The 22,535-nt window shown below is 61.9% G+C and overlaps 1 protein-coding gene across 39 annotated transcripts in view; it reads right to left on the reverse strand.

The window, feature by feature from the left end:
• Positions 1-22,535, reverse strand: part of LOC122372563 (protein daughterless-like) — a 79,127-nt gene that overhangs the window by 16,890 nt on the left and 39,702 nt on the right. For 11 of the 39 annotated variants that reach the window (XM_043349886.1, XM_043349889.1, XM_043349884.1 and 8 more), the window contains exon 6: positions 7,488-7,547. The exons of the other annotated variants lie outside the window; for them this stretch is intronic. In XM_043349886.1, the coding sequence (XP_043205821.1) occupies positions 7,488-7,547 (60 nt within the window). The remainder of the gene's footprint in view (positions 1-7,487; positions 7,548-22,535) is intronic. 39 annotated transcript variants of the gene reach the window in all.

The following is a 22,535-nucleotide window of genomic DNA, read 5'->3' on the forward strand; positions in this document are numbered from 1 at the left end:
GCACCTGCCGCGGAAGTCAGCCGCCGCTGACCACACACTGACAGGTCCGGAGTGCCGACACGGCTAAATCGGCGTCATGTTCAAAAGCTAACCGGAAGAGAGGAAACACCACCCCACTTTACCTAACACCGCGCACACTTCACTCCACCTTTCCCGGTCGGAGACCCCGACACTGGAGCCCCGCTAGTACGCACCGTCACTTCACCCGAAACCGACCGCCGGCTGCCTATCCGAGTGGTGACCTGGGCCGACCTGCGCTCGCACCTGCTCGCCGCACCGTCTCGGAGACACTGCAGGGGGCGGCGGGCGCTGCCGAGGTGCGGCCGGCCCCTCGGCCGGCGCGGTCACCTGGTTGGTCGACGCCAGCGATCACGTCACCCCGCCGGCGGCGGCGACGGCGCCCAGCAGTCTGCAGCGGCCGGCCCGCCGCCGGACCGGGCAACAGTCAAGGCCAGGCGCAGTGCACGGCGCCGCGGCCGGCCGGACAGCTCAGCTCGCCGGCAGGCCAGCACGGCACGGCACGGCACGGGCCGAGCGCCGCTGAACGTTGATGTCACCGGAAATAGCGGAGGAAGTGGAGCCGAGACGGGACGTCGGCGGCGCCTCTGAGGTGACAGGCCGTCTCCGGACATGACCTGAACAGTGTCCGGTCGCTGCAGTCACCGCTACCGCCGCCGCCGATTTATTCCAATCGACAATTTGAAAACTGCGGGCCATCGAGCAACCGTACCACAGATTAGCAGCAGACGAACACCTTCCATCGCTCTATAGGAAATCCCACGAGACACATTAGCATTTGCCGGCTGCGTCGTAGATCCAACGACGCCAGAGCCCCCCAGGGCCCATATAGCGTCCATTCGGGCCACTGTCCTCCGCAGGTGAATGCGTGGTCCGTGCAGAGGCGGCCCAGTGGGCGTCCATGTACCCGGCCGGCCAACAAATTGTTGGGGTCCGGTTGCACGCACGCGACCGGTTACCGTATGGCCCTGACAAATCCCTGGAAACGAGCCAGCACGGCGGCGGCGGCGCGGCGATTCGGCGAGTCGGTCCGGCGGGCTGCACCTCGCCGTGCCAGCCAGCCAGCCGGCCGGCCGGCCAGTCGTGTCCATCCGCCGAGCAAAAAAAAAAACAGCCGATCGGCGCCGGCGCTGGCGTCTCCGATACAAAGACACGGCCAGTGCAGGCCGGCCGGCCGGGCGGGCGCAGCGGTACCCGCCGCCGTGCCGTATGGTCAGACCGGCGCCGACGAGAGCGCGCCGAACACCACGCAGCGTCGGCCGCTGCGCTCGCTGATGAGGGGTTATGAGATGGAACAAAAAAAAAAAGCACCAGAAGTAATGGACGCCGTGAGCGATGGGGCGGCAAAGAAAACAGAAGAGAAAGGGTTCCGAGGGGAGACGAGCCGCCGACGGCCGACGGCCGAGGGGAGCTCGCCAGATCGCATTGGGAGAGCGAACGAGCACCGTTATACGGGCGCGCAGACCGAGGGAGGGACGAGCGGGTCTAAAACACTCGCCGGTAATCGGGTCCCCGCGCACTGCACAAAGCCAGCCAGTCCGCCGTAATGTAATTAACCGAGTCGGATTTGGCCGGCGCTTCTCTCTCGGTTGGATTCAGAGCAGCCCAGGGAGCGGGATTTCCGAGGTCGGCCCGGGTGAGCACAGTCCTGCGGCCGGGCGTCCATGGGCGGCGGCTCTCTGTGCCAGGCAGGGACGGCGTGCCCGCGGTGTCCGGCGCCGGCTCAGAGCCGTGTGAGTCCGGGCCCGGCGCAGCTCCGGCGACCAGCTCCTCTGATACTGCCGAGCCGACTGAACCGGCCACTGATCTCACACACATAGATCCGCCAGTAGCGGCAAATGGCCACACTGAATCACACACCAAGACATCACAGCATCCGCCGATTTAAATCAGCTAAGCTTACGTCGAACGAATTCAAAGGCAAATAATTAAATAAATAAACTGAAGCGCGTCTTCACACGCCAGCTGGCAGACAAGTGGCAATCAAGCCTTCGGCCAGAGCCGCATTTACTGGTCGGGCGGCGCCGTTCCATCACACCTATCACGTCAGGCGACGCGCGCTCAATCACTGCGGTCCCGTCGTTTGGCGATATGACCAATCATCGCACTCCCTCACACCGCCGGCTGCCGGCCAGACCTCAGCGACAGATTCCTGAAAACCGCAACGGCGACACCTTTCAGCTAGACTGCTAGACGGAAAAATACTACCAGTATAACCTTCACTTCTGCAGCCGCCTTTTTAACAGTCAATTTTTTAACCATAAATTCATCGCTTGACATACTTTTTGGCATGGGCAGCGCTGGCACCCACGCCAGTACCAATATCATGGTCAACACCGGCACGAACACAGGCACCAGCACTAGCCACCCTAGCCGGCACCAGCACCGGCAGCGGCCCCGGCGAGCGGCGTCAATCGACGGCCAATCGGCCCATCTGCATAAACCGATTACCGTCCTATAAGCCGACACGCCGGCGCTGGGTGGGTCGGCCGCTCCTCCGCCGGCCGGGGCGACGACAGCGTATTGTGCCGCCGCTGTCAGCGCCGACACCGTCGGCCCTCGGCAGACGGCAACAGAGCCACAAAAACCGCGGCGTAACGCCCGGTCATGTGCGCTGGGAACCGTATGTAAAATATCGCCGGCCCCCAAAAGCGGTGACGTTGGTTGTTCGGATCGTTTATACGATAAGGGCGCCCTGCTTTCCATATGACAGAATGAAATACGTCAATATATTCAGGCGCGATTCGCATCGTTGTTTGGTAATTCGGCAATTCATTTTGGGCGTCCATCAGTGCGGCGCTGACGTTTGGGAGGGCAGGGCGGCCGCGCGGTGACACAATCGGACATCGGCGGCGGTCACCGTCAGTGCGCATCACTGCAGTCCGACACCAGCAGACGCGGCGGCTCGGCAGGCGCACCGCGGCCCGCAGTCGGTTACCAAGCACGTGGCACCGCAGGACCACCCGGCTACCGAGCTGCCGGCCACAGTCCATGGACCTCATCAGCGACCGAGCGCGGCCACCGCCGCCGCCCAGAGACCACCACTGTTTATACAACGATCATCTGGGAGTAAGTCCATAATCTTCCAGTCATACCCTTAGCATCAATATTATAATCATTAGTTTATCACACATGCCTCTAAATTGTGTGAACAGGCGTAACGTCGTTCTCTGGAACCGTTCCAGCCGCTCCCGAGCCCACGGGTTTATCGTGAACGTCCACGGAGGAGGCAATAACCTCGCCAGAGCCCCTGCGGCGGTGTCGATATTGGCACACAAAGCCGTGAGTCGGCGTGCGAACCGCCTCCGTCTGTGATTTCAGGCCCGGGTACCTTGTCTGCGGTGCACGTGTGCCGGTCCATTCATTCATACTGTGACACGATCCAGACGACACAACACCGGTTAGCTCTCAATGACCTGACGCTCTGGCAGCCGGCGGCGGCCGGGGCCGGCCCTCGGCGGCGCCCTCACACCCTGCAGCCGGGCCATGCAGCAGCCAGCAGCGGCAGCAGCAGCCAGCCGCCACATACCAGACCGCTCTGGAAAAACAAATCCGACCTCTGGCGCCGGCTCGGCCGCCGCGTTATCGGCTCCTCGGGGCTCCCTGAGTCCCCCGACGGACCGGGTCGGCCACCTACAGTAGCCGGCTACTCGCACCGGCCGCGGTAGCCGCCGGTTATATAACTCCCCAGCGCGTACAGAGTACACAGTCGACGGTGAACAGAAGCGGGATAACGGCCCACGTCATATCGCCGACCAGATCCATCCCCAGACCAGAGCCTCGAGTATGAATACATGACGCAAAACGTCGAATGGTAAAGGCGCGCCGATTTGCAAATATTTGTTTTTGCTTCGCCATTCATGCAGTTTGCAAACATTTGAATAGATGTCACGACAAAGGCGCATGATGAGCAATGAGCACATCAAAAGGAGTGAAGACGGCATAAATAAAAGAAAAAGCCTTGACAAGAATGCATTCCAAATGGTGATTTTCGTGCAAGAAATTCCTTATCAAACGTTTGCACCTCTTTGTGAGTCTTCCGAGTGTCCTTGCCGCTTAAGTTCGGCACGTGGTCAGACGACCCCTCGAGGTAAAAAAGAAGGGACGCCATTTAATTGCGTCCCAGAAAAGCTATTTCTGGCACCTAAAAGCTGACTCGCCCCAAAATTGGTCCTCAGCACCTATTTGGTGGATACCAGCACCAATCGTGGAAAATGACCTTAATTAGCTGTTTCTGGCACCTATTCATCGGTACGCCTTACTCTTTTTTTCTGAATCTGGCACCTAAATGCTGAGCGTAGCACCAATCTAGTAGAAAAATGAACTACTGGCTGGTAGAATCATGTTATTCTGGTATAATGACCCCTGGAGTCTAGCCTAAAGGTTGCCAGTGCAGCTACACTCTAAGACAGCCCCGTAGTGATCTCAGCATTGTATATGACGTTTAAGTATGCAAATAATATTAATTTGTTTGAAAAAACAATGTCATTTAAATATTTAAAAGTATTTATTTGTAATGCTTAAAGGGAAACATTTTTGTGAGTAATTGTCTCGATTTTGACCATTAAAACGGGTACTGTATTTTTTGACGTCATCAAATAGCTCCAAAAAAGAAATGTAATGTTTTCATTCCGTTCAAGGCCGCTGAAGAAACGCGGGATCTTGCGTGGGACATTGTCCGTTGTTTGCCGCGCAGAGTTGTGCCGTGGTTGTGCCTTTTTCATCCGTTTCTTACGTATGGCATATGTGTGCATGAAGCTTTGATTTTGTTTTTGGTTATTGTGTGGCCGATCAGTCAAACGCTCCTGTAGAAACCGGATGCTGCGTTTGATCGAGATGGAGTCAGACGATGATTGATTGCAGAAAGCTAATAATATTGAAAAGAGGGCCGGTTGCGTGGCATGTCTGTTCAGAGTTGACATTTTGCTTTACTCCAGTTTATGACCTGAGAGCCTGGCTGGAAGTGACGGATCCAAACTTTTCACGTTAAAATGGCTGAGGGTGCAATAAGCTCTAAGACATAGCGGGCTGGTATAGGAGCGTCTTGCTATGCTGCACCATAGCTGGCTAGTGATTCTCTTTTGGCTAGAAATGGCATTAATCATTATCTCCACTGGCGAAAATGGCACTTGACATCACCGAATGCAACGTTCATGTTGTTAGGATACATAAAATCAGGAAGATTACGCGAATTAGGTAGGCAAACGTGGAATAAAATAGGTGCTGGATGTTTTGGTTTTGGTGCTGAATCAGCAAACAGCAAATACGGAGTTCAACTAGACGATCTGGCAACTTTAGGCTGTGTGGAAGCAATTAGGTGCCAGATTCAGATATTAGGGTCGAATAAGCATTTTGGGGCTGATCAGCAATTAGGTGCCAGAAACAGCTTTTTAGGGACCAGAAACAAATATTCCCCAAAAAGAAGAGCTGACATTGGAAGTCGACAACCGAGACAGGCGTTGCAAGTCAGACACCAATATCAGCGCCGAAAACTATTGCGGTTTCTTGGTCGACTCTTTCGACACTGACCGCTGACCAAGCCGATCGCCCATGCCTCCTGCGCACCTATCCACCTCGCTGCTCCAATATTCTCTTCTCGGTGCGTCCATCGGGTGGCAGTCATCCGGCACATTACCAGGGCACCGGGCCGCTCCCAATCCATGGATCGACGTCTCAATGGTCGGCCAGACGCCGTCCGGGCTGGCTACCGAGTGCCGTCTGCACAGCAGCCACCATTGGCGGCTATCGCGGCCACATCGGGGCGGCCATCAGCGCTCCGCAGACGGAGGGGGCACGCCACGGTCCGCCGGGGGCGCCTGCAGGGTTCGAACAGTGTACTACGCGGGACGCCTGCAGGGTTAGACGAGAGGGTACTATTGCAGACGGCGCGGCGGCGAACAGCGTGCACCCTTGTTGGAGGGTCATCCTCCCAGTCAACCCGCTCCCAACATGTCAAGAAGTTGTCTCCATCTACCCGACTACCACCAAGCCAGTCTTTTCTCCTGTCTCGTCTCCGTCACGGTCCGTCAGGCCGTCCGTACCCCGCAATCCACCCGCGGGGGCAGTGCAGGCCACCCTCCCCTCCCGACGTCCCGTGTCACCCGTCCGGCCCACAGCGCCACCGAGCCTAAACTGGTCTCACTCCGAGACCGATACACGGTCCGACACGGCCGGCGACATGGTCCCGCTGCACGCCGCTTGGTAAAGCAGCAAACACAGTGGTAATGGCCGCCGATACGCGGACCACCCGGCCCACACCGCCGGCCGGAACGCTGTCTGTCTACAGCGCAGAAGGCCAATACGATGCAAATGACACGGGCCACTACTGGAGGCGGAGACAGGCGGGAGGCGGGCGGTCGAGTGCGCGCTGCAATGAATCGCCATGGAGACAGCCGAGGTGGTCTTAATCCAGGTGTGGTGTGGTCTGGTGGCAGGCGGCTGACAGCAACATCGGAGAACACGGCCGGAGGCCGAGAGAGTTCACTGCGCCAGGCAGAAGTGTCACCGAACACAGGGGCCACACAGTGTCCGGGCTGACACGTAGTACAGAACTTACATCCATACATAGCCCATGGGCAACACATTAGCGTCCGGCCGCATATCAGCCCAGCTGTCAATTTACACCGAGCACCACGCCGCCGCCCGGACCGGAGGCCCTCTCAGACGGCACGCACAGCCCAGAGGCGCGCCCACCTCGCCTGATGTCATCAATGAGTGGCGTAATCACTGCACCACGCCCTGACGGCGGGCCGCCGCCGTCCCCTCCGTCATCATCAGCGCTGCCAGCCATCAGATGGGCCAGTTTAATCTCGGCTGATGGTCATAAAACGCCACTCCTCCTCATCAGTGGACGTGCCTGCCGCAAACGCCGCTGCCCATGGCCACGAGCGCCGGCCGGCCCACGCAGGCGCAAATCACGGCACGCACCCACAATGGCAAATCATCCCACGCGCCCCTGCTCGCAAATCATGGCACACGGGTGGTCAGTGGTCACCGGCGTTATATCGTAAATGTGGCGGTCATTCAGCTTAGCTGCAATCACTGGCGGTAATTTTCTGACCACACATAACCATCACCCGTGACTGGTATGACTGGAAAGCCACCGAACAGTCTTGCCACATAAACCACGCGCCGATTACAAATCTATCCATCGCTGCCGTCACCAATGACCGGCCGTCGGTCCCCGATCATCGCCTTCTCTCCCCGACAGTCGCGTGCCGTCGGCGGGCGTCACGCCACATCACCGGAACCACACCACTTCCGGTGGCGGCCCGCGCTCCCACGCCTCGGGCGCCTGACGACCGGAGGCGCTCCACAACCACCACGCAGCTTCATGGACACTGCCCTCCGTCCTCGGGTCCAGCTCCAGCGTGCGTCCCGTCCCGTCCCGTCCCTCGGCCATGCGCCATGCACTACTACTCTTACGTACCAGTCATGAGTTCTTCACGAGCTCGCCAGCATTGCCTTACCGTGAGATGGTCGGTCCTATATCCACCCAGAGCGCCCTTCCAGTGGCCCGCAGTGCTTACCTGAAACAAGATCGAGGCCATCTGGTGAGCATGCCACTGTCGAAATGAGCTCATCGTTCAGGCGGCCGTGCATGCTAAGCGGCGGCCGGCCAGATCGGATGCGATGGGCCGGGCGGACCCGCGTCAGCACACAATGGCCCGGCATATCTCAGCTGCTTAGCAACATGTGCAGTGTAATCGCGACATCCCGCGGCCCATGAACGATGCAAAGCACGCCGGCGGCGGTTTCGTAATAACACAGGGCGGTGCTGGCCTCTGGCGGAACAATGGTGTATTACAGTTGATCGCGATATACAATAGAGGGCAGCACCACGGCGGCCGCCCACGGTAGGCGTCGAACGTCTGAAAGAAGTCGGCCTCACGCTGACGGCCAAGGTTAGCGGCTGCGTGTGTTGGTCGGCGTCCGATCACAATCTGCCGGGTGTGCTGGGCCCCGCCCTGGCCTCCTGCTCACCTCGCCGCCACCGCCCCCGCCCCCGCCCATTCAGCGCGGCGCCGATCACGCCCTTTCCGCCGCCCCGGGCGGCTCTGTGCTCCCCTCCCAATGACCGTCAGCGCTGCTCCGACGCGGGCCAAAACAGCGCGATGCTTGCAGCATCGGCGGCCGGCGCAGCGCGACGATCTCTGCGCAGAGCATCGTGCAGCGACGCGACTCGCGCTTCCCTGCTCCATCCGCCCTCCCTTCCTCTCTCTCCCCCGACCAACGAGCCATTTCACCAGAGCACCGAACGACCAGCAGCCAGCCAGCCAGGCAGCGCACAAAGCCGACCGGCGCGGTCGACGCTCTCCGCTCAGTGGCGAGCGCGTGGAGCGCGTGCGGCGCCGGCGCGCCCCCACCCCACTAATACTGCTCCATTAGCGCCGGCGGCGGCAAAAAGCGCCGATCGGCGCCGCGTCGGTGGCCGCCTGAGCCGGGCCGAAGGCAAAAAGAAAAAAAAAAAACAACGGCGGTCGTCCGCCGACCGATCGCGTGGCTCGCTGTTCTGGCTGGGTGCGCGGCCGCTGCCGTGTTGGCTCGGGAGCCGAGGGCCGGCCGATCGGTCGCACGGCGCCCGCGGACGTGCGCCGAGAAACGAGCTTCCTCGCCGCCGCCGCGGGAGCTGGTAGGTGGTGCGTGACGCGCGTCCGACAAAGTTGGTCATTATACCGGCGTCGAATTAAAAACGGCACCGCACGGGCCGAATTCCGACCAACGGTGCGCCACCTGTCGCCGTATCGGCGCCGGCGGGGCGACGGCCGCCGAGACGGTGCGCGTCCGACGGCGGTCCGGGCCGACCGACCGGCCATGGCCGCGCCGAGGCCGCACTCAAGGATACTGGATTCTACAGCACACTCGGGCTATCTGACATTAGAGGGAAACGGATTTACATCCACCCATGAACGCATTGCGCACATGACTTCATCGCTCCTAAAATAAGAACATGACGTGCGAAAACAAGATGATCCGTTTTGATAGCCTAACTGGGCCAGGCGCTGCACGCACGAATCACTATTCAGCTCAACGCTAATACTAGCACATGCACGAAGCCACCATAACGAGGCAAACAATCTTGCCGACACGCTAAACACCTACGCATGACACGCTAATTCCGTCAATCACCGCCTCCTTCACCGCCAAAGGAACAGCGTCACACCACACTACGCAAACACGCTCGGGGCTAACGCGCATCCCAAGGCGAGGAGGGCGGCGGAGAATACAGCGACGACGCTTGTTTGGAGTTTCAGGGCACCGGAACCAGGGCTGTTCTATGGCACCCAGTGTTATTGTACGGCACTTTGACGGGCCGCCAGAGCGCGGGGCAGTGACCGCCCCCCCCTCCCTCATCTCCATCCATCTCCGTCTCGAAGTGACCCAGTCCCGAGTCGGCGCTCCTCTCTGACCGGATGCCGCACTTCCGGCGAGCTCTCTGCCAAAAGTGTCGCCGACGGAAACCACAATGCGTATGCGTCAGTGCGCGTGCCACGCACGAGGCCGACGCACAGGCGGAGGACCAGCGTCCTAGTCCGGACGCGGAAGCCGAGGCGGGAGGCGGCGCCGTCCTCCGCTCTGGTCGCGAGAGCCGAGGGCGGCAGAACAATGCCCGCTCCTAGATAGTCGGCCATCCGGTGGATGCAAGGTCGGAGGGAGCGATCGGTCACCGCGCCTGTCAGACAGAGGAGGTGCCTGCCGGCGGCGGCGGCAGTGGCACCGGGAGAGCACCCCCGGGTCTATCGCCGCACCTCTGATCAACCGTCGGAATTACATCAAAGAGAGACGCACTCTGCTGCAAAAACCGGGCAAAACCAATCAATGAAGCGTTTTAGCATCTTCCACGAATACCAACCGCAGAGAAGCTATACGAGCACAAGAAAGAGACCCTTGAAAGAGCATTCTACGAAATGCATCAAACGATCTCATTTGCGGCGGGAATGGGCGATGCAGAGCGACTTGCTCATGACTCTTGCAGGCCGAGAGCGGAACTGGGCGGGTCCCCGGGGCAGCTGAACCATGCAGCAGCAGTCAAATCACCACGGCATGTCACGTCACTTAACGTCACGCAACGTCATCCCGCGTCACGTTATGTTGCCGCTGGCGGCTTGCTCCAGTAATAAAACCCCTCTAAAAGGTACCGCTCTCGCTAACTAAGTCCATTCTGCGCACACGCCCTCAGTCAGACATCGCCCCGCGTGACGTGGCTCTCGGCTGAACAGTGTCACAACACCGCCTTGCAGACGACCACAATTTAGCGGCCAAAAGTGTTAAGCCGAAAATGTGTGCGCTGTCTTGCGGTGACTTGAGCTTCTCGCGGTTTCAAGAGCAGCGGGCAGGACAAACCATTTGCGTCACTCAGATTTAAGCTGAGAGCGACACCCGTAAAACTCTGCCACAAAGCGGATTACTGAGATCAGACCAGTCTTATTATTAGACTGTTCTAAGCGTATCAGCGGTTGCGAGCTAATTTCATGCCGTGAAATGGAGAGTAGCTATCATCCCTGACAACCAACAGGATACAGACAAAGCATAACTAGCTCAGTTTAGAATTAAGCTCCCATTGAAGAGCCATATTAACGAGTGAAAGTCCTGACACAGATACTCATCACAGAAACCCCTAAACCGGCGCGGCAGCGTCATCTAATAAACACACAATACCTAATCACATCCAGCAACAAGGCGTCGGCGTTCCGCCCCCGCATGGCGGGTCGGTCGGAGGGCGACCAGCTGACCGGCCCGGCTGCGGGCGCGGCCCCACACCAGCTGGCCACTCCCATAGGCAACAAGTGGCGCATAGTGCGGCCCGGCGCCACCACCTGACCCGGTGTTAAAGGGAAGCCAGCAGCCGCCGCCGGGCAACAGCCGGCGCCCGTGCCGCCGCCGCCGCCGCCGCCACGCGCCGCCCCAATCTCGGTGCGGCCGCCGACGGACGCCGCCGGGCCGCCGATGGAGGGGAGGGGAGGCACCGGCAGGTGGGACACACAGAGAGGGGACGGGCGGCGGCGGGGAGCGCGAGCGCGGCGTCCCCTCTCCCCAGGGCTGGCGGCTATTCGCTGCCGGCGACGGCCGATCTATCTCAGCGTCCGCTCGAGGCCGGAGTCGACGGAGGCACCGCAGACCGGTCACCGCGACATGATAGTCCGAGGCTCCACGCCGCCCCCGTGTCGTCCCCACCACCATTCCACCTACGCCCGCCAGGACAGCTGTCAACACTAAAACAAAAACCACTCCCACAGCCGTGCCGCCATCGTTTCAGGCTCTTCAACCAGCGCTTCAGCTGGATTAGAGCCAGCGGTGATTTCGACCCAGCGCCCCCTGACTGCTGATCTTCACTCTGACAGTGACATCCACCCGGCCCTGATTCGAAAACAAAGACGCCTTAAAAATGACTCCAGTGTGCAATAATTCGGACTAACGGACGGCGCAATTAGACACATAATGACGTCGATTAATTCAATTTATCGCCATCATAACGCTGGGACGCCGCGCGCCTCTGAGCGTGTGCCATCTATGAAAAATGGCCGCTGTATGGCGGCGGCCGGCGGCAAGGCGCGGTAGCTCGGCGCGGCGCGACGTACGCGGCGCAGTGACGTCACCAAATGGGCCGTAATAACAGGCCGAGCGGGCGGCCGATGGCAATCTCCCCTCGTGCGCCGATTAACGGCCGCCGGCGTCAGGAGAGCAGCAGGACCGGGGCAGCGCCGCCGGGGCCAGGACAATGGGACAGGACAGTGGGATGGAACAGCAGAACCGGAGCAGCGCCTTTGGGAGGACAATGGGAAGGGGCAACGGGAGAGGATAGTAGGACGAGACAGCATGGGTGGCGGTGGTTTTAACCAGAACTGGATTATACACCAAACCACACAGACAATAGTGCAGTGTGCGCTGCATCCAGCTCCATGAAATCAGTTCTCAATGTTCGGCTGAGCGGCGCTCTGGCGGGACCCGAGCCCGTCTCGAGCTCGACCCGACCCGTTTATCATCGCCAGTCCTTTGTGTGTCCTCAGACTGGACCGGACCGGTCGCCGATCGTCAGGCCAGTCGCTTCCTGCGCCGGCGGCAAAAACTCCCCTCCAGACGCGTCGAAATCGGAGCCGAACGGCCGTCCTCCGCCCAGAAAAATGTCCCGTGCGCGACGGATTCGGTTACCACATTCCACGGGGACGCACCGAGGCAAAAACCCACCAGACAAAATCGCTGCCCTCCAGACATTCAACGACATCGTCGACACGTCTTTCACAGAGCGGCGAGCGCTCAGGGACGATCGACGCGTCTGGCCGGCGGAGGCCAACGGTTCGTCCGAGCGTTTGAAAGTCCGACAATGGTCCCAGACATCGTCAGTCGATGCATAATTGCATACATCACTTTAGATGTGACGGAGGTGCGGTTATGACAACAGCACAAGTGCATCTACCCTGGTAATGGCGAACACTGAACGTTCCTCATCCGTGCCCCAACCACTGTCTGCCACCAGCTGCCAGCCACGAGCGAGCGCCCACCGCCGGCGGCAAGGACCGCCGTCCCACCGCCGCACAGTGCCTCCCCCACCGGCGGCCCGACGGGGCAGCGCCGGCGGCGGCGGAGCGCGGGCGCAGCCGAGCGTGGAACGCTCAGCGGCGGCGGCGGCGGCGGGGGAGCAGTCCAGCGGGGACGCGCCGCCACCGCCGCACCGACCGCCACACGGCCAGATTAGGCTTATCGTCCAGCCTTGGACGTTCCACCAACCGACGAGAAAAGAAAACGTTTACAAAAAGTCGTTTGTTGAAGTAAACACAGAGATAATTTGAACAGAGCTCAGTAGATTGACGCATTTTTGTCGGACGACCGGCGTTGTTCAGTTTCGGCTGGTTTCCGGCCGTTCCGCCGATGGCGGACGCTGTTCTTGCCGTCCCCAGGGCTCACCCATTCACACCCGGCCCGCTGGAGTTCGGTGTGGTACGGTCAGACCGATTTGTCGGCCAGTTCATCACTGTCGCTGCCCTGGCACCCGCGGACTCCTGGACTCCGTGCACCGCGCGGCGCCGAACAAAGCCAGCCGCCGCGGCCGGGCCGACCGCAGCGCGGCGGCGGCGGCGGCGGGCTCCCAGATCAAGGCTCTGCTCGAGTTTGTCATGGACGGCCGTGGAGCACCACAACCCCGACCAGCGGAGGCGGTGAAGCGAGAGTAAACGACCGGAGAGAGCAGTGCCGTACCAGCCGGACGGGAGGAGCAGAGAGAGGACGGGAGGACCGTGCGTGCGGAGCGGCGACTCGTGACGGCGCGGCGACCGCAGAGCGCCAGGAACCGGCCGCCGCGATACGAACTCGGAGGGACGCGGGGCGCGATGAATGCCGGTTCCGAGGAAAAGGCCACAAAGGAGCCAGCGCCGTCCGCCCGCTGACAGCCAGTGTTCACGCGAAGGACGCGCGCCCTGGCTTCCTCGAAGCGGCGACCGAATGAGCGCATAATTGGCGACTCGGGCCAAATTCCGTGCAACGACTCCTGGCACGGCGTGCAGCACGCGTCCTCCCGATCAAATTTACGACTCCTGCGAATGAAAAACCGACCGATTCGTTGGAGTATTGGCAGAGTGCGTCTCTGGTGCAGCACCTGGCAGTGTGGACGGCGGCTGCGGTGACCTCGGGGCGCCCGCCGCCGGCGGATCGGCCGGCGGCACATCGATAGGCGCGGCGGAGGGACCAATCGCGCCGCCGCTGCTCACCCAATGTTCTGCATCAGATCAATCGACCGACGGCCGACCGACCTCTCTGCCCACGGCCGACCGACCGCCGACTGGCTGGCTTGTCGGCTCTCTCTCTCTCTCTCTCTCTCTCTCTCTCTCTCTCTCTCTCTCTCTCTCTCTCTCTTTCCCTCTTCTCTTGTGCCTACTGATGTTCACACCAGGCGTGTCAGATCTCCAGACTCGCTCGCGTTGAGGAATTCCGTCCTTTCGAGCACGAAATCAGACATGATTCAACTTCACCTCGCCTCGCCGTTCACCATCGCTGCTGTCACTGTCACCGGTCACATGACTGCCACCGCTGCTGTCACCGCCGCGGTGGGCCGCTGGTTATTGGCCTCTCTGGCGCCGGTCGTTTGCCGGCGTGCCCGTTTGAAGCCGGCCCATTCGGGGCGTCATTGAGCCGGCGGCGCTGCCGAGCTGCCCGCATCAATATGCTCGCTCATCCCTTCTATTTTATATCGGAGTTACTGACCCATAAGTTTCCAATTACTCGCCGTCCTGCAAAGATAATAGGCAATTCTCGAGTGATAAATCAGAGCCGTTATTCAATAAGGCGGCGCATCGATCGGTCTGAGCGGGTACGCCGCCGCCGCCGCGTCGGTGTCGGTGCGGCCGGGGTGCCGACGACGGCGTGCCCGAGCGGCGGCCAGGGGACGGCGCGGCGGGCGACACGGCGACGAGGGAGACCGAGAGATGGGAGAGACGGAGAGACAGGGAGACGGGGAGATGGGAGAGACGGATAGATGGCAGAGATCGGGCCCAGAGGTATAGGGTGGAGATGGGAGACGGAAGGAAGGGTGATAAAGGGAGACGGAGAGAGAAGGGTTGACCAGAGGAGAATGGGGAGACCTGTGACGAAGGGAGACGGCGGGACCTGGCCCCGGGGCCGAGTGACCGAGTTGGTGGCCAGGGAACAAACAACACGGGGAGGAAGAGGAACAACACGGGGAGGCGAGGGGAGCGGCCCGGCGTCGGCGGGGAGGGGAGGGGAGAGCGCGCGCCACCCTCCTATCTCTGGGGAGAGGGGCCCGCTGACCACCGGGAGGGAGCCAGCGCGTGCCAGTCATGCCCAGGAATTGACTCCAGAAATGGACGGAATGGGAGAAAGAGCCATTCTTCCACAGGCAGCGCACTCCCCGTCGATTATTGGGTGGTGATTGGATAAGTAAAAAGCGCCGCCGCCCAAGGTCCCGACCTGTATCTTGAAAGCAGGCGCTGTTGGGCGCTCACTATTCCAGCCCACCCACGTCTCAACAGACGTGACGTCACGCACACGGCCAGTGACGTCACCCCGGCAGCGTCGGGGTCGGCGGCGCGACAAACTTTTCGCCGCCGTCACTGGACGCTACGCTAACCCAGTTAAACCCTGGGCAGCGCTCTATTAGTGGTTGAGCAGGCCGGCGGCCGGGCGACTGCGGCGGGATCGATTCAGTGCAGTGGCCGGCGCCAGTGGAGGCCGCCGGCCGCCGCAGCGGTGGGCTGCACCGAGCGGCGCCGACCGCCGCCGGCAGGGCAGGTGGGGGCCGCCGCCGCCGCCGCCCGTCAGCTGACGCCGCGCCGCCGCCGCCGCCGCCGCCCGGGGCCCTGTGGCGGCACGCGCGCGGCCCGCGCCGGTTTGAATCCGGCCGGCCAAACCGAAAACTGCACGGCCGCCGCGTAATGGCACTGGCCGGCGGGAGCAGCTGGCCGCCTGACGTCACCGCCAGGTGCCGGCCGGCGCGGCCAATCGCAGGCCACCGCCGCCCGGATAAGATGAATATGCCGCGATGTGTATCTTATTTTGCGGATCGGTCGGCCGGTCGCGTGGCACCTGCCGACCCGAGGGGGGAGCAGGGGGTGTACACCGGCGGGGAGAGGGGGTGGCAGTCTCGGCGGGCCGGTATGCCGCCCACGTGTCTCCAACGGCCGGGGCGGACCCGAAAAGAAACGAGGCCACGCGCCCGGCGCGCGCGGAAGGGCATGTCAGGCGGAAATGACAAACGGCCGCCGTTCGGTACCGGGCTTGTCGAGGCCGCGGCGGCGGCGGAGCGACGCGCGCGATGACGCGGCGCCCCTGCACCGGGGACGGGGACGCCCCACCGGACACGGCCTGTCGTTGCAAAGGGTCCGGTTGCATTGCAACCTTCATAACAGACGCGCCGACAGGCCGCGCCAGCCGGACTCGGCCGGATTCTGAGCGGGGAGGAGAGGGAGATGATGTTCTGCGGTACAACGCGCCCTTTCCGGCAGAACTCGAAATAACATTCAACAAGAAGACTTTGGGAGGAGCACTTCAACCACTACACTACAGCGAAGTGAAAGAAACACATCAGCTCCTCCAAGTTCCAACCCATTGTACATATCTACCCGACGTTCCGCACCTCTTATCTCCACCATCGCCGATCACCGTTCATCCACCCATAGACCGGCCGGTATTCGGGCCCCGGGGGCACGGGTCCGCCACCTCTCGAGTGCCGGCAGCACCGGTGTACCGTGGTTCAGGCCGGTGACCGTGCACCGTCCCGTTCAGGTCGAGAGCCGTCGCCGCCTCCCCGGCCATGGACCCCGGCCGGCGGCGGCGGCCGTTCGGTCGGCAGGCACACCATCTGTCGCGCGCGCGCGCGCCGGCCGCGCCACAGCCGCCGCCACCACAACAGGTAGCCGGGGTCCGACCGCGCGCCCAGGGGCCGCCGCCGCCGCCGCCGCCGACACAGACGAGGGGTGTTTGGGACGCGCAGCCGGCCGCGGCGCTCCACCGGCCCGACAGGTAGGCCCATTGGCAGGACTGATGGCGGGGAGGCCGGCCGCGCCGACTGTGATCAATGCCCTGTAATGAGGGGAGCTCTGTCGGGATAGCAGGTAGCCCAGCCAGTAACGGTGACCATCCAGTCTCTCCCTTGGCTCTCGGCTTCCCACGCCGGTAAGTAAAAACCCTGACAGCTTCTCACGCTTATGAATCAGTTCCACTGCAATGCCCTCTTCACTACGGTAAATTGCTGGCAATTATACAAATAGCCACGCACGGAGTCTCTAATCTCTTCTGTCCGGTCTTTATGAACCCACTCCACTCCTACCCACCAGTCGACCCTAGCGGCGCTCCTGGCCGTTCGCCCACCTGACTCAACAAAACCACCCGCTGTCCCCCTCACCCCCCCCCCCCGCACGCGCCACTGTCGGTTCAGGTGACCGACTATCCACGCGTCATGGCGGCGGAAGGGGGAGGGAGCACCGGCCACCTAACTGACGGCACCGCACGCCGGCCGCCACTAGCCAGCCGCGAAATTCACCCAAAAACCGCATCACGCCGCGTGCACGCTGCAGTGACCAAGCAGCGCCCGACGACGGCGGCGACCCTGACGGTCGTCGGCCGTGCTGTAATGACCTGGGGAGGGGGCGGCGGGGAGGCGGAGGAGTGCGACAGAGGGGTGCGCGAGCGACAGACAAGGACTGCGCGAGAAGGGGGCGGGCGGGACACGGGTGACGGGGTGACACTCGTTAGTGCGGCGCTCTGTGCAGCCGAGCGCGGCCGCCAGCCGTCGTCGGACGACATTAATCGCGCCGCAGTCAGTGCGGCGGCGCACCGACCCCTGCACGGAGGACGCACCGACCCCTCCGCCGGCGCACCGGTCGTCCGCAGAGGACGCACCGACCCCTCCTCCGGCGCAGAGTACACGGCGGCTCGCCGCGGTACGACCCGGTACGACGCGCTACGACCCGGTACGAGCCGGTACTACCGACGAATGCAGAGTACGACGTAGCTGTGCATCACGACGCAGAACCTGCACGGTTCGGCAGGCAGGGCATTCAGGCCTTACCGGAACTGCACGTGTCAGTTGTCAAACCCGTCACCCTCAGCTAGTCCCTCTTTCGCGTGATGCTTACCTGAAACAGACAGAAACAAAATGTCAAAGAGGCGTCGAAAACATATTACACAGCAAAATAACATCCACTTTTTACAGAAATTTGTTTATATTTTTCCTTTCAGCATAGGAACTTACTCCAAACTTTGGGTAAGTATACGCAATGAAAACATGACTGCAGTCAAAAACTTGCGAGAATCAGTTCAAACTACTCATCTTAGGAGAAAAATAAGCTGAACTCTTTTAAAAAGAGAATGAATCAGTTCAAGCTATTCTCACTCCGCATCCCTATCATCTAACATCCGACGCCCGCAGCGTCAGAGCTCTACAATCCGTGTAGGAAAAGCTCGTTCGTTTCCCATCGGCGGCGTCCGATTCGAGGGCTCTGACCTGACGCCGCCGGATGTCGAACGGTGAATCATCGCTCACTGACGACGGCCCGGCTAACGACTGTCGACGGCCGGCCTCGGCGCCGCGCCACATGCACAGGTAGCTGACGGGTCGGCCGGCGCTGACGTGCGGGCGGTGACGGCAGCATTTATCCGTGAGGCGTCACGGTTACTCTCGGAACCGGCGCGGCGCCTCATCAGTAGTCACTGCACACCGGCCGCTGAATGAGGTGATTACTGACCAGGCTCGGCGAATTCGGACGCCGAAAAACACCCGCGCGAGGTGCTAAGCGTCCATGCGAGCGCAAGGGTGGTAATTAACAGCCTTTTGCTAGGTAATCGGCAGTCATTTTCGGCCCGCGGGAAAACCATCGGAAACAAAACGCTTGGGCCGTCGCGCGTCGGCGCACATCTGACGCTGTGGCTCGTTCGGTGTGAGAAGAAACGTTTGTCCCATGCGGCGGAAACCGGTAAATCGTTTGGAAGTTGGCCGCATATTTCCTGCCACAGCCAAATACCAACTGACAGTCCACTGGCGCATGCTGAGTGCTCGTCCAAACTTCGCAGGACAGCCGCCGCCAAGTCACCCAGCCAGGAACCGCTGAACGTGAGAGAGAAACCCAATCTGGACAAACAAATAAACACGGCGGAGCTCGCCATAACAGAGTCACGGCTAAACAAACCTCACAGCCGAGGTGCATCAGGCCTCTGCCGCGCTCCGACGGCTCGTAAGCCTTCCAGGCCAGACATAACGACGATCCACGAGCACACTTAGGAACTGCGACACGGCGCGCAGCACGTATAAAGAGGGCCAAACAGGGCGCTAATCTTATGGATCGTCGTTCCACATGGCTGCAAACAGTGAAAGAAAACAAGGTGATAGGGCAGCGCCCCCAAAGGCGGAACACCGACCGAGCACCAGTTCGCCTTGCGAAATAATCTGCCCCGTCTCTCGGTGTGCGGTCTACCGTGGCGCGTCCACCGTCCACCGGCGGTCGACAGATAGCCGAGAAGCACGCCACCGCGGCGCGGCCTCTCAGCTTCTCGGCACGTGAATCACGCCCCCACTCGCTGTCAGCCGATCTCGGAGAGCGTGCGAACCGTCAGCTGGAGCTCGCTCAGCTCGCCCGGTCGGCCGGCACGAGCCGGCGGTCACCGAGTGGCCGGCACCTGTGCCGGCCTGACCCGGCCGGCCGCCGGCGGTGTCTGCTGGTACCCACCTGTCCAGCAGGCGCAGGCCGGCGGACACCGGGCGCACACGCGCACCTGTGCTCCGACGCAGTCCCGACCGGCCGCCGCACAGCTGCCGTAATCGACGCCCCAATCGGGCGGCCGGTACAGCCCTGGGGCGCCGTGGGAGCGGCCGCCGCTACAGGTATTGTGTCCGTTGGTCCCCGCTATGGATGCGGCAGAGTGGTGCGATGCCGCCCGGCGCAGCGAGCACCGTCCGAGCGCACAGTCCGGGCGCCACCAAGCATGCCTACCAGCTGGTTGGAATCACCACGTGGAAAGGCAGCTGCGCGATGCGCTCAGCGGCTGTAGTCACCAGCCCGCCATGCCGCCACAGTCAAACACAGTGGCCACGCTGTGGACGCACACGCACACAACAGACGCATGGTGCGTGTGCGCCCAAAATACCGGCTATCGTCCCACGCACAATGATCATGATCACCGTACCGGCACAATAAATCGCTATCCAAGCGTCCAATTACGACATCGTCAGCGAGGGTGACGGCGCAGCGACCGCGCCGAGCCAGTGGGAAAATAGCTCTCTGAAGTCCGGCCGCGCCGCGCGGGCCGCTCGTCGACGGAATTACACTGACAAATGGGCCACTAGGCGTGACTTCTTCAAATAAACAGGGCCCGCCGGCGGCGGCGGCCTGCTCTCATAGGGCCGCCGAGGGCCGGCCGCCACTCGGCCCGTTGTTGGCGCGGTCCACAGGCACGTGCGTATTTCGGGAGGGCGCGTCGGCGCGGCGCCGACCGGCCGGTGACACTCGCCGGTCGTCGGCGCCCCGGGCGGCGGATGGGCGATGGCCTCTGACGTGTCAGGCCATTTCCGCCCACTCGGTATGGCCGATGATCAGCTCAGCATAATTCACCAGGGAGTCAGACTGGCCTACCAACTGACTGGGGACCGTACGTGAACGAGAGCATCGCTCCAACATACTAGGGGCGACCCATCCCACCCGCTCCGCCCCCGCCGTCACTGACGCAACGGGGGCGCACGCACAGAGCCTAGTGTCGCAACTCGGCCGCCATTGCCGTCCTCCTCCGGGCCGCCGAGCGTGTTTATAGACCACCTCGTTAATGGGCCGATCTCGAGTAAACAGACCAGAGGCCGCTCGCTGCGAGATGCCCTTGTAGCTGGCCGGATTCAGATAACCACTGTCCACCGCCTACGCCGCTCGCCTACCCGCCCCACTGATTCCGCCGCCGCTGCGCCGCCAACGCCGCTGCTGCGCCGCCAACGTCGGCCGCCGTCGGTCGTCGGCACCGTTGACGACTCCGACGTGACCTTGCCGACCGCTGGCGGACGCGCCGCGCCGGGCCGGGAGGTGCACGTGGCGCACCAGGGCGCGTGGCCCGGCCCCGTGCCAAGGAGACGGTGCGGAAGTTGGACGTCACAGCGAGTCTCTGTTCGACGGGACATTGTGACGGAGGAAGTTCTGATAGTCGTCTATGTCGATGCTTTCGATTGTGGTCATCAGAGAAGTTGAGCCAACCGTTAGGAGCACACAAGTTGCTGTGCTCGACAATTTACATAACTGAATAAAAGACACAAGGGTTATTCCACCAGACTAACGTCCAGAAGCGCACAAACCGGTTCAGATCTCACCCTATTACCCAGCTGATTGGATTTGCCGAAAATCCCACCATATCACATATCCATATCTGCGCCCCACCCTAGAAATCCCCGCGCTCGCGATGATACGATGCGGCGCGGACCCGTACCACCAGTCCCCGTCTCGGTGCATTGCTCAACCGGGCGGCGTGGCGACCGGCGCGGCGCGGACCACTCGGCATGTCCGGGCGGGCCCACATGTCAGTCAGCGGGGCGGCAGCTGCACTCAGCAGCGGCGTGCACTTTCACGCAGAGACGCCCGGCACTCCGTCCTACCCGATCGGCAAGACGAGTTGGATGGTGTCGAGCGTGCTCGGCCGTAGCTGCCTTACTTGGCCGTACCCTGATGTTCTCAGCCGTGCCCTACCGTACTCTACCGTACTCTACCGTACCCTGCTGTGCCCCGTCGATCTCAATAACCGCAGCAGGCGGCCCAGTAGGATCCGGCGTGACCGCGTCCCGATACGCCCGGTCGATGGGAGCAAACACGACACGCCGGCGCCCGCGGCCGGAATATTTGGACACCCCGCAGCACCGTGACGGTCACCGTCCGCGCGGACGGAGCTGGCTATGGACTGACGCCGAGCTATGGACTGACACCGACCCGAGTCATGAGCAGGGTGGCGATACGCGGTTAGGAGCTGTTGATCGAATCTTACATCACTGATGATGCGATTGCGGAGCATATAAAATACTTCACAATGGTCCTTGGAAACATGAAGCAGCTACTGATATCAGTTATCTTATCTTGAAGGTGGTTTAATATTCAGTGAACTCAAACTTGCAACATTGACTTTTAAGTTCACAATCATCCATAGGAAGACCTTGAGCTCGAGTCGAGCTCCGTTTTATATCGGAACCAGGCCGCGCCAATCTCGGTGTTCGCCGGCCGTCTGGCGTCTGCCGGCCGCATCCTTGACACGGCACGGGGACGCCACGCGATGGCGGCCGGTGTGGGCCGGTCGGCAGCTGGCGCTGACCGGTCCAACCGGAGGACAGGTGCTCCCCCAGACCCGACGGCGCCGCCGGCCGCGGCGAAAGTGTCTCTGGCCGGCGGCGGCGGGGCGGCGCGGCCGCGGAGCCGGCCGCTGAGCAATGCGCCCGTTGCCGCGGCGCTACGGATGCTCCATCAACGGTCGGCGCGGCGCCGGCCGAACGCCGCCAAATGAAGTTCCCTTTACGAGCCGGAAAAGTTTGCGGCCGGCGGCTCGGCGCGGCCGCGGCCATTTGCCGATGACTGCGACGGCCGGCTGGTGGCGCCTCGTCGTCGTCCGACGCGGCCGCTCGTATCTCAGCGGCGACGAGCGGGCGGGGGCGGCGGCGAGGGCGGCGCGTCTATCCGGTTACAGGACAGCTCGGCGGCGGAAGCCGGACCGTAAACAGACGGTCGGCCGCCGAGCGGCGAGCGCCGCCTCCCGCCGGCTGCAAGACGCGCGCGAGCGCGGTCACCAGCGCCGGCCTCTCCCGGGCAGCGAGCCTCCGACCGTCCGGCAGCGTCCGGCGGCCACACGGCCGGCGGTACGACTTTCTGAGAGTCGCCAAACTACCGGCAACAAAACGGACGCCGCCCCGGCAGCCTCTCTCCAGTGTCTCTGCGGCGGAAAATAGCCCCGAGCCGGCCGGAGCGAGCTCATATGATCCCGGCGGTCGTCACAAAAAGGCCGGCCCACTCGGTCTGCCCTTCATCGGGTGACCCACTCAGAGCACGTCAGATCGACAA

This window comes from Amphibalanus amphitrite, unplaced genomic scaffold (assembly GCF_019059575.1).
Source record: "Amphibalanus amphitrite isolate SeventyFive unplaced genomic scaffold, NRLGWU_Aamphi_draft 001373F_arrow, whole genome shotgun sequence".
NCBI classification, from domain to species: domain Eukaryota; kingdom Metazoa; phylum Arthropoda; class Thecostraca; order Balanomorpha; family Balanidae; genus Amphibalanus; species Amphibalanus amphitrite.